We start from the raw sequence: 12,373 nt of genomic DNA, 5'->3' as shown, positions 1-12,373 counted from the left end.
AGACTGTGGAGATTGTTATAAAACCAAAAAAAAAAATTTCAATCAGCTTTTTCCAAGAACAATTTAATTTTTCAAAAATCTCCTAAGCAAAGATGCCTCAGAGATCTTTCTCTTCTACAACCTAGACATTTTAATATAGAACAAAGTCTGTTCAAAAATGCTTCCAACTTAGGATAATTTAATACAACTCTTTAATCTGTATGCAGTTGCAAAGATTGTATGTGTGGAAGTGTTTTTATTATTTCAATAAAGTTTTTGCTGTTTGTAAATTACACAATTTATTAAAATTTGAGATGTTATGAAGAAAAAAAAGCAAGAATAGCTCAGGAGGCATTTCAGGTCTGCTGCATCATTCAATAAAACCATGACTGATCTGATTTTGGTTTCAACATCACTTTCTTGCTTGTTACATGTAGCCAGTCACCTCTCCAGTCCACAAATATGTCCTCATATTCAAATATGCTGTGAATACACCTCCACCACTCTTGTGAGAAGATAAATCCAAAAAACAGATAATCCTTTGAGGGAAGAAATTTATCCTCTTCCAACACCGTTTTAAAGAGTGCTCCTGTATGCTGAAACTTTGTTCTCTCAGAATATTTCAACAAAATCACATCCTTTCCTTCGGAGCCTAATTCTTCATCTCTGAAAGCAACCTGGTAAACTATAATGTTAGCATAACTATTTTATAAACATGCAGAGTTTTTAAGCATTGTTTATTTCAGATTTCTAGCATTAGTTATGTACACTTTTTGCCAGTAATTCATTCTTTTATGCATGAGAACACAGATTCTTCCACAATACAGTCCCCAATCTCTTTCCTTGAACAATTTTTTGCTCTTCTGTTCTTCCAGAAAAGTTAACCTCATATGAGAGGACAATACCAGTTTGATATTGTTAATATATTAACAGATGTCAGTTCCACAGGCTGAACCACCATTTAATTACTCATTCCTAGTTGCTCTTGAGAAGTTAGCAGTGAACTACCTTCTTCAACCACTACAGTGGTTGTTAGTGATAACCAAGAGCTCTGTGTGATAGTGAAAGAATTGTGATACATTTCTAAATCTGAATGACCTAGACTAGGGGTCCCCAAAACTTTATACACCCTGGGCCAATACCATTAAGCAAGTGGTCCATGGTATATATAGAGGGTAACTTGCAGATGGTTGTGGATGTGTTATCTTGACTAGTGGTTCAGTGCATCCTATAAATGGTACAAACTGCAAATATTGTGGAGTGGTGCATGGTTGTAGATGTGCAATGTCCTGTATGGTTTCAAGCTTCTTGTGTGTTTTGAAGCTGCTCTCATCCAGGCAAATGAAGACTTCATCTGTCTCACACAATGAATTAACAATATTTTTCCCCTCCCTGAATTTCTTTATACCCCTGAAAAGGTCGTGTGTACATAAGTAACCAGACCAACATTACATTGAATTCTACCACAAGTAATACATGAAATTCAGACAATCACATGATAGATAAGTAGTTCTTCTATTTCAGCACTTCATATAGACAAGAGTAAATTATGTGGGTTCAAATGTTAAGTCCAATATCTTCTGCATTTGGTCCAATCAGGATCATTTTCCCCATTATAGAGTGTCCCAAGATACAATGGAGTGTATGTCATTGATAACAAATTCCAACAGATGATTAAACACCCAAAAAGTTGTATGAATAATTTCTGCATTTAGATAGGGCTAATTATTCTATTAAGTAGCAAGTGTCTTGTCTAGCAAGAAGCATTTCCTAATAAAAAATATACAAACTGGAAATTAATTATTTTTGCTTAACAAAAATACACCAAACATAAATAACTTTATAAAAGCTTGTAAAGAGGCATTTTCATCCTTCAATCCTTAATTTGCTGGAATAGAACTTTCGAAACAAATGGAATGGAGCTTGGAACCACTTCAGTTCTGTAAGGTTATTGCCTTTTCGATTTCCTGCAATAACAAAGAAATAATAAATACAAAGAAACAGTTGCTTTTCCAAAATCAGAGATGCACAAGATAATATTTTTATTACTTTTTTTTAAAATGTTCTCATAAATCCATTTCATCTTTGCTCCTTCAGTCTAAGCAGTTGGGACCCTCGAGTTTTTAAACACAGTTCCTCCAGTTTTAATTTTTTTCTTTAGGTAAGGGAGTTTCACAATGAAAGTTTTCTATATCAACAGAGTTGCAGGTGCCTGGAGCACAATGTCAGGGGAAGTAATGGAAACAAGCAGGCAGAGAATGGAGGGATATAGACCCTATGCAGGCAGGTGGGATTAGTTTACACTGGCATAGTCAGCACAGACATCATGTTCTATGCACACCAGTGTGTTTGAATTCTCCATTATCCTTCCTGAATTTGTTTGAGGTTCAAACAAATTGCTTAACTTAGTCACAATCAGCTACACTCATTTTCTCTCTAACTGCCTGCTTGATTAACTGTGTTTGACACGTGCTTGCCTGATACATCAGCTCGAGTTTCATCACTGTTTAACATGGAAAAGAGGTGCAGGAGTAGGCCATTCGGCCCTTCGAGCCTGCACCGCCATTTATTATGATCATGGCTGATCATCCAACTCAGAACCCTGCCCCAGCCTTCCCTCCATACCCCCTGATCCCCGTAGCCACAAGGGCCATATCTAACTCCCTCTTAAATATAGCCAATGAACTGGCCTCAACTGTTTCCTGTGGCAGAGAATTCCACAGATTCACCACTCTCTGTGTGAAGAAGTTTTTCCTAATCTCGGTCCTAAAAGGCTTCCCCTCTATCCTCAAACTGTGACCCCTCGTTCTGGACTTCCCCAACATCGGGAACAATCTTCCTGCATCTAGCCTGTCCAATCCCTTTAGGATTTTATACGTTTCAATCAGATCCCCCCTCAATCTTCTAAATTCCAACAAGTACAAGCCCAGTTCATCCAGTCTTTCTTCATATGAAAGTCCTGCCATCCCAGGAATCAATCTGGTGAACCTTCTTTGTACTCCCTCTATGGCAAGGATGTCTTTCCTCAGATTAGGGGACCAAAACTGCACACAATACTCCAGGTGTGGTCTCACCAAGGCCTTGTACAACTGCAGTAGTACCTCCCTGCTCCTGTACTCGAATCCTCTCGCTATAAATGCCAGCATACCATTCGCCTTTTTCACCGCCTGCTGTACCTGCATGCCCACTTTCAATGACTGGTGTATAATGACACCCAGGTCTCGTTGCACCCTCCCTTTTCCTAATCGGCCACCATTCAGATAATAATCTGATTTCCTATTTTTGCCACCAAAGTGGATAACTTCACATTTATCCACATTAAATTGCATCTGCCATGAATTTGCCCACTCACCCAACCTATCCAAGTCACTCTGCATCCTCTTAGCATCCTCCTCACAGCTAACACTGCCACCCAGCTTCGTGTCATCCGCAAACTTGGAGATGCTGCATTTAATTCCCTCATCTTCCAGTAGAAAGAAACTGGCCATTCACAAGGAATCATAATTTCCAGCACCTGTTTTAAAATTTCCTTGGGGGAACTCTTGCTTGACAAATCTGTAGGAATTCTTTGAAGAAATAACAAGCAAGACAGACAAAGGAGAATTGGTGGATGTTGCATACTTGGATTTTCATAAGGCCTTTGACAAGGTGCCACACATGAGGCTGCATAACAAATATCCATGGTATTACAGAAAAAATACTAGCAGGAGACGAAGAGTGGGAATAAAGGGAGCCTTATTCTGGTTGGCTGCTTGTGACTAATGGTGTTCCACAGGGGTCTGTGTTACGACCGCTTCTTTTTACATTATATGTCAACGGAATTGATGGCTTTGTGGCCAAGTTTGCGGATGATACGAAGATAGGTGGAAGAGTAGGTAGTTTTGAGGAAGTAGAGAGGCTACAGAAGGACTTAAACAGATTAGGAGATGCAAGGTGGCAGGTGGAATACAGTGTCAGGAAGTATACAGTCATACACTTTGGTAGAAGAAATAAAAAGATGGATTATTTTTAAATGGAGAGAAAATACAAAAATCTGATGTGCAAAGTGATTTGGGAGTCCTTGTGTAGGATTCCCTAAAGGTTAATTTGCATGTTGAGTCAGTGGTGAGGAAGGCAAATGCAATGTTAGCATTCATTTTGAGAGGACTAGAATATAAAAGCAAAGATATAATGTTGAGACTTTATAAAGCACGTGAAGCCTCTTGGAGTATTGAGAGCATTTTTGGATCCTTTTTTAAAAAAGGATGTGCTGATATTGGATAGTGTTCAAAGGAGGTTCATGAAAATGATTCCTGGATTGAAACGCTCATCATATGAAGAGCATTTGATGGCTCTGGGCCTCTATTCAATGTCCTTCTGGAATTGAACAACAGTAATGAGATGAATTGATTAATTCATCTATTTATTTTGCCACCACATTGGGAGAATTTGACAGGGCTCTGGGATCTCCATTATCCAATCTGAAAAACTGGCATTTAACATTGCAAGGGCTGCTCTAACCCAGATCCTCTCGATCAAGAAAAGGCAAGAATGAACAAGATTGATTAAATGAAAGTATTCCATATTTAGCTATCACCTTATACACTAAACACAAATATTACATTTCTTTCAGGCTGTAATCTTCAAATTTATTATTCCAATTTACAGGAAAACTACTTCTCACTATTGGTAACACCCTAAAAGTTCATTAAACGATCTAGTCAGTGTCCTCAACGAAGATGAAATATGTAGTTGATTTGTAATGAGCTCACCTCAAGAAGAACTGTTCTCAACTGGGAATAGGCATCCTCTAAATGATCATTAATTATTACAAAATTAAACACACCAGGCTGTTTACCTGCAAAATAAAAACATACACAATGCATTTATGATTCTGGTCTTTATAATTTCAGACTTTGTCTGACATAAAAATCATCCGGTTAATAATTTCCACCTCTTCCATCCCCCGCCCCCCCATCGAGTTTTCCCAGCAGATTATTTGTTACTAAAAATTCCGGCTGGTGGCACAACGATATCGGCGCCAGACCTGGGAGCAGAGGTTCCCGGGTTCGAAACCAGTCGGGTCCGCCCCCGAGCACGCTTTCCATCTGTGCCGGGTTGAGTGTCGAGATCGCAACTCGACCTCGTAGAACAAAGAAAACACTGAAAAGTATGTCCATGTGGGGAGTGGTGCACCACACAGTCTCTCTCTCTCGACCTGCGCCTTGGAAAAAGCCGTGAAAAATCCATCATCACAGACACGCAGACGCAGACTCACACATGCAGGCACACGCCAAAAAAAAAATATATAAGAATTCAGTCTGTTCAGAGGACACACAAGTTCTATATTCTGTTACTTTCAATACCAATTAAGACGGGCTTCGAAAATTACATCCATTAATACCAAGAACATGCACATGTCAGAAAGTATTTTCTAAAGTGCTTACTGAATTCCATGTCTAATTTTGCTGCTAGTAGTCTCTTTTGTAGACTTTCTGCAGATTCTGTTTTCCTTTGCCTCAGCCGTTCTTCCTAGAAAATTTTTTAAAGATTTTCAACAGTTATGACAATGTTACATTTATTTTGTATTTATTTGCTTGGAACAAAATCTCAAGTTTACTCAAGATTTACACTGTGGATTCTGTTTAATCAGTATATTGCATAATATTTTAAAAGCTTGAGAAATATCCTGTACAATTAACCAACATCGAGGCTTTAAATGTTGTTGGAGAGATTTGAGCATCTTGACTAATTGTAAAATTCAATAACCATTAATACCTTGTACATTATCAGCTAAACAAGATTTGTTTTGCATTCTTTTTCCTTACTGGGACAAATCTTTCCAATGTACAAGTCAATCTGTAAATCAGTGTCTTCAGCAGACAAGAAGTTCTAATTGCAAAGTTCTATTTATTTATTAACCACAATAGGGAAGTGAAGCTCAGTACCCAGACAGATGGTTCACTGTAACCCATCCAATCAGTACTGTTTCAGAACCAGATTTATTATCGACATTGTTGTATTGCAGGGGTCCCCAACCTTTTTTGCAACGCGGACCGGTTTAATATTGACAATATTCTTGCGGACTGGCCGACCCGGGGGGGGGGGGGGGGCGGTTGGGGGGGTAGGGTTGCCAACGGAGAAGAGTAGCAGTCAAATACGTTATGTTTACCTCGAGAAAGACTACAATGATCATGAAGCCTTGCGCAGCCACCAGTGCGCATGCGTGTACGTGCCAATTTTTTTCTACAAGTCACTTTTGGCAATTCTGTTTGGGGTGGGAGGGGGTTGGGGTGTTAATCACGACCGGAATATAGGTGATAAGTGGCTAATACCCTCAATTTCGTTTCTAAAAGGGTTTATCTAACGAATTTAATATTAAACACACAGCGCATATTTTCCTCACATGAATATAGCAATAAGTCAATTATCAGGGGAGGACAGGGGAGATTGAAGTAAGTGTTGAAGGAACTTCCAGTAGAAGTGGTAGAGGCAGGTTTGATATTATCATTTAAAGAAAATTTGGATAGGTATATGGACAGGAAAGGAATGGAGGGTTATGGGCTGAGTGCAAGTCGGTGGGACTAGGTGAAAGTAGCGTTCGGCACGGACTAGAAGGACAGAGATGGCCTGTTTCCGTGCTGTAATTGTTAAATCACTTATAAGTCAATAGCATCATAACATTTTAATTAACTTTTGGATATTAAACACACAGCACATATTTTCCCCGTGTGAACATATAAAATCATTGCAACACACCAATATCGCCAAATCAGTGGGAGCCCTGGGCTTGTTTCCCTGCAACAACACGGTCCTATTGGGCGTGATGGGAGACAGCGATACTCGAAGGGGGTTCCTTATGTCCAGTCTATTCCGCAGTTTAGTTTTCGTTGCATTCAATGCAGAGATATGTTGGAAATGGAAGCAATGTTTTCAGTGCTTTCGTGGCTATCTCAAGATATTTAGCCTTGACTTTGATCCAGAATGCCGGCAGAGATGTTATGTCAAACATACTTTTCAGCCTGCCGTCATTTGCAAGCTCGAGGAGTTTAATGAGGAGACTCATTCCACCGAGATGCAGCACTGAGCATCATAGGAAGTCATTCCTGCCTGTGGCCGTCAAACTTTACAACAACTCCCTTGGAGGGTCAGACATCCTGAGCCAATAGGCTGGTCCTGGACTTATTTCATAATTTACTGGCATAATTTACATATTACTATTTAACTATGGTTCTATTACTATTTATTATTTATGGAGCAGCTGTAATGAAAATCAATTTTCCCCGGGATTAATAAAGTATGACTATGAGTTGATCTCCTTCCCGCACTGACATGGATGATGCGCGGGTAATGACCTCACGTGCATTCAAGCTTAACGGTGCGTGTGACAGGGAATGAGGAAAGGTGCAGCTGACTCATATCGTTTCCTCGCGGCCCGGTGGTTGGGGACCGCTGTTGTACTGTGACAGCAGTACAATTAAGGCTATAAATAAATAAATAATGCTAAAGTGTTTGTGGATCATTCAGAAATCTGATAGCAGAGGGAAAGAAGTTGTTCCTAAAATGTTCCAAGTGGGTCTTCAGGCCCCTGTACCTACTCCTCGACGTGGAAGAGTGGAAGTTTCAGGCCCTCAATGATAGATGCCAGCTTCTTGAGATACCATTCCCGAGGGGAGGGTTGTGCCCATGATAGAGCTGCAGCCTCTTTTGATCCAAACTGTCATAAAATTGCGAGCAGGTTTCAAGAAACCTCTTATAAAAAGGATCCTTGATTAAAAATATCACAAATAAGTATTTCTTGACCACTCTTCCAAGCTGCTTTAAACTGTCCAGTTTGGCAAAGAAATTACAGTACTGACACCATGGAAAAACGTTTGTCCCAGCATCTGCAATGATATTTTGACAGATACTCAAATTGGCATGAAAGCTCTTTTGTTAATTTTCAAGTATTTATGTTACTTCCTTTTGAAAACTTTTCCAAACTCTTCTGAATTTGCTGGGGACACTGGAATCTGAAGTAACAATGTGCAAGAAGAACTCAGCAGGTCAAGCAGCATTTATGGGCAGAAAAAGGAATTGTCGATTTTCCACGTTGAAATCCCAACACAATCAATTATTCCTTCCACCACCCCGCCCTCCCCGCACACTTGCTGCTCACCCAGAGTTCCTCCAGCATATTGTTTGTTACTTCAAATTTATTGCTGCAATAACTAATGAAAAGACTATAAAGAGTTTCAATATGTCAGAACTACATTTGTTGTTCTGCATTACTCCCATGAAACAACAATGAAGCATTGCAGGCCTGAGCTTCCACAGTAAAGGCATGACGAGCAGACTGAAAATAAAATCAATACAAATACTTCCACTTATCTAGACAACACTCATTGATGTGCTCTTTTATGATGTTTCTAATTGAGTGCTGCTTTAACTTAAAGACATTCCACTCCATATAAACAACTCAGATGTGAAAATAGGAATGATTAGTATGATACTTAATAACACAATTAATAGAGCTTTGACCAGCAGCCAGTTTGAGACATCGGAAGTTTGAAGAAAAGGGGACTTCAATCAGGTCCACAGCCCAAGGATAAAAGGCAGGAGCGAATTGTGGCAGCGAAATAGAGCTCCAGCCAGTGGTCAATAGGCGCTTGGGATTAATTAGTAAGTGCAAATTGAAGGACGGCAGGGGCAAGCACAGTGGCCATCGTCTGTGTGGACAAAGTCAGAGCGGTGATCTTAAGGCTTTAGCTCTTCGAGGCTTCACTCAGAGAAAGGAAAGAAAAGATCAAGGTTTTTTTCCCCCTTTTCTTCTTTTTATCTGCTCAGTTAGGTAGAGATGCCAGGCAGGATAGTGCAATGTTCCTCTCTTGTAGGATGTGGAAAGGCAGGGAGACCTTCAGTATCCCAGACCATTACAACTGTGAGGTGCATCCACCCGCAGCTTCTATCAAACCGTGTTCAGGAATTGCAGCTGGAACTGGAACTGCATGACCTCCAGGTCATTCAGGAGGCTGAAGGGGTGATAGATAGGAGATATAAAGAGGTTGTTACACCCAAGATGCAGAACACAGGGAACTGGGTGACAGGAAGGAGCCAGTACAGAGTACCCCTGTGGCAAGGATAATGGAAGAGCAACAATTTCTGGAAGCAATTCAGAAAGCAAAGGATATATACATCCCAAAGAGGAATAAGTAATCTAAAGGAAAGATGACACAACTGTGGCTAAGAAGAGAAGTCAAAGCCAACGGGAGGGCATATAATAGAGGATTGGGAAGCTTTTAAAAACCAACAGAAGGTAACGAAGAATCATGAAGGTAAAGATGGAATATGAAAGTAAATTAGCCAATAATATTAAAGAGGATACCAAAAGTTTCTTCAGATACATAAAGTGTAAAAGAGAAGTGAGAGTGGATATCAGACCGCAGGAAAACGATGCTAGAGAGGTAGTAATAGCAGAAAACAAAATAGCAGATGAACTGAATAAGTACTTTGCATCACTCTTCACTGTGGAAGACACTAGCAGTATGGTGGAAGTTCCAGGTGTCAGGGGGCATGAAGTGTGTGAAGTTACCATTACTAGAGAGAAGGTTCTTGAGAAACTGTAATGTCTTAAGATAGATAAGTCATCTGGACCAGATGCTGTACACCCCATAGTTCTGAAAGATATGGCTGAGAGATCATGGAGACATTAGTAATGATTTTTCAAGAATCACTAGATTCTGGACTGGTTCCAGAAGACTGAAAAACTGCAAATGTCATTCCAATCTTCAAGAATAGAGAGGCAGAAGAAAGGAAACTATAGGTCAGTTAGTCTGAAGTCAGTGGTTGGGAAGATGTTGGAGTTGATTATTAAGGATGAGGTGTCAGGGTACTTGGAGGCACATGATAAAATAGGCTGTAGTCAGCAGAAAAGACAACGGAGAAATGGTTGATGTTGTGTACATGGATTTTCAGAAGGCCTTTGACAAGGTGCCACACATGAGGCTGCTTAACAAGCTACGAGCCCTTGGTATTACAGCAAAGATTCTTGATAAAGCTGTGGCTGATTGGCAAAGCCAAAGGGTGGGAATAAAGGGAGTTCAAAGGAGGTTCACAAAAATTATTCCAGGATTGAATGGCTTGTCGTATGAAGAGTGTCTGGTGGCTCTGGACCTGTATTCACTAGAGTTCAGAAGAATGAGGGGTGACCTCATTGAAGTCATTGAATGGTGAAAGGCCTTGATAGAGATGACCTGGAGAGGATGTTTCCTGTAGTGGGGGAGTCTAAAACCAAGTAGTACAGCCTCAGAATAGAGGGGTGTCTTTTTAGAATGGGGATGAGGAGGAATTTCTTTGGCCAGAGAGAGGTGAATCTGTGGAATTTGTTGCCACAGGCAGCTGTGGATGCCAAGTCTTTATGTATTTTTGAGGCAGAGATTGATAGATTCTTGATTGATCAGGGCATGAAGGGATACAGGGAGAAGGCAGGAGATTGGGGCTGAGGAAAATTGGATCACTCATGATGAAATGGCAGAGCAGACTTGATGGGCCAAATGGCCCAATTCTGCTTCTATATCTAATGGTCGTTTGATTACTAAGCTTGTGGATGCAAGAAAAATTGATGGGGCAGTGGATAGTGAGGAAGATTGCTCAAGGCTACAGCATGATGCAGATCAGATGGAAAGTTGCGCAGAACATTGGCAATTAGAATTTAATCCTGACTACTGTGAAACAATGTCAAATAGGAGTAGAATACATACACACCATTTCTGGTAGAACAATAACTAACCAAGAACTAAGAGATTTCTGGTAGAACAATAACTAATTTCAAGAACCAAGAGACCGGGGGGGGGGGGGGGTTCCAGTATATACGACACCGAAAGGCTTAGGTTTTGTTTGTAGTCAAAATCTTTTTGCTATGGTTGGAGTATCAAAAACAAGACAGCATAGTTTTAAGAGGAGGGGTAGAAAAATTAATGGGGATCTGAGGGGCAACTTTTCTTTTTTTTGAACACAGTGGTTGATATCTGCAGTGCACTTCCAGAGGAGATTCTGGAGTAGATACAATCACTACATTTGAGGTAATTAGACACTTAATAGGCAATACATTGAAGGATATAGTCCTAACGTAGGTAAATTCGATTAGTGCCTTCCAAAAGGTCAGCATGACTATGACATAGTGGACCAAAGGCTGTATTTCTGTGTTGAAAGACTATGATTCTATGATCTAGTAATAGCTTTCATGAAAAGCACAAGCCCATTCCAATGACAATGTTCTTTAATCGATCCTGTACTTACCAAAACTTCAAATGAAGGCGGCTGAACGGAAAGGTAGATTGGGGACAAGTCTGTCTTCTTGATGTTCTTCACACCTTGCATATCTACGTCAAGAATGCAGATTTGGTTCTTGGCTTGTACGGCCTGCACTGCTGCTTTACTGAAAGGAAATGCATATTAGGACACCTAATATTGTACTATCGTAATATTGCTCTATTAAATTTACCAGAATAATACTAAAAACGCAATTTTGACAGGTAGTATAGATTTGGTCCATATTCATTTATACACAGAAAATTAAAAGGTAACCAAATTGAGAAGCTACATTCACCCAAAGTAATGATAAATTCATGTACAGAAATTATTTCCTCTGATAGCCATGAGGGGCATTGAAGTAGAGAAATACAGAAATATTCCCATATTTATATCTGCTACAAAAGGTGGCTATTCTGCCAACTATGACTGTGCTGGCTCCCAGAGCTAGATCTTTCAATGCTGATATCTTTATGAAGCATAAAGGAAAATTGCAATAGTCAAAACAAGATTGATGAAAATGGGAGTCAAACAAAAATGTTAAAAAATCTGTAAGGTACTGTTATTAAGATGTACAGATCAACTATAATCCAACTGGTTGTGCAATAGGTTGCTGAGCAGCCTAGCCTGACCCCTCTGAAAGTTAAAGAAAAAAAATTCTTCTCCTCCCCCTGCCCCTCCCCCCCAAAGCATTCACCATCATACTGAAAGTCCTAAAATCAAAACATTAGTTTGCATCTTTTTGATGCCTGATCAGCTGCTGAAATCTCTCTTTAGATTTGATTATGTGAACATTCTTGATTGGGCATTTAGAAAGACTTCATATGCACCACAGGTAAAGTTTCCTGATTTCCTTATTCCAATTCTATATTGCTGCCTTTTGCAAATTTCACACTTGTGAACCTGTGGAGAGAACCTGAATTCAACCCAATTCCTAACCTTGATGGATGATGTAGTTGTTTATCAGCTGGGAGAAACAACTTGCACTGACAGATTCAGGGTGACTTTGAAGCTACACCTAGGCAACATTTGGCAATGTTAATAGTGAACCACAATGAAATGATGTATCTTGGTCAGACAAGACTGAGAGCTGATTACTTAGTTCAGACTATACAATAGCTGTTAC

At 39.9% G+C, this 12,373-nt stretch overlaps 1 protein-coding gene across 4 annotated transcripts in view; it reads right to left on the bottom strand.

Annotated features, from left to right (window-relative positions):
* Nucleotides 1-699: 699 nt before the first annotated feature.
* The window catches only part of guk1a (guanylate kinase 1a), a 129,881-nt gene continuing 118,207 nt past the window's right edge, over nt 700-12,373 (bottom strand). For all 4 annotated transcript variants that reach the window (XM_063044510.1, XM_063044511.1, XM_063044512.1 and 1 more), the window contains 4 exons: nt 11,236-11,374; nt 5,406-5,490; nt 4,731-4,816; nt 700-1,946 (listed from right to left, as the gene is read on the bottom strand). In XM_063044510.1, the coding sequence (XP_062900580.1) occupies nt 1,914-1,946; nt 4,731-4,816; nt 5,406-5,490; nt 11,236-11,374 (343 nt within the window). In that variant the 3' untranslated portion in view covers nt 700-1,913. The remainder of the gene's footprint in view (nt 1,947-4,730; nt 4,817-5,405; nt 5,491-11,235; nt 11,375-12,373) is intronic.

Source organism: Mobula hypostoma, chromosome 3 (genome assembly GCF_963921235.1).
Source record: "Mobula hypostoma chromosome 3, sMobHyp1.1, whole genome shotgun sequence".
Lineage (NCBI taxonomy): Eukaryota > Metazoa > Chordata > Chondrichthyes > Myliobatiformes > Myliobatidae > Mobula > Mobula hypostoma.
The sequence above is the reverse complement of the archived record's forward strand: the minus strand, read 5'-3'. Positions and strand labels throughout refer to the sequence as shown.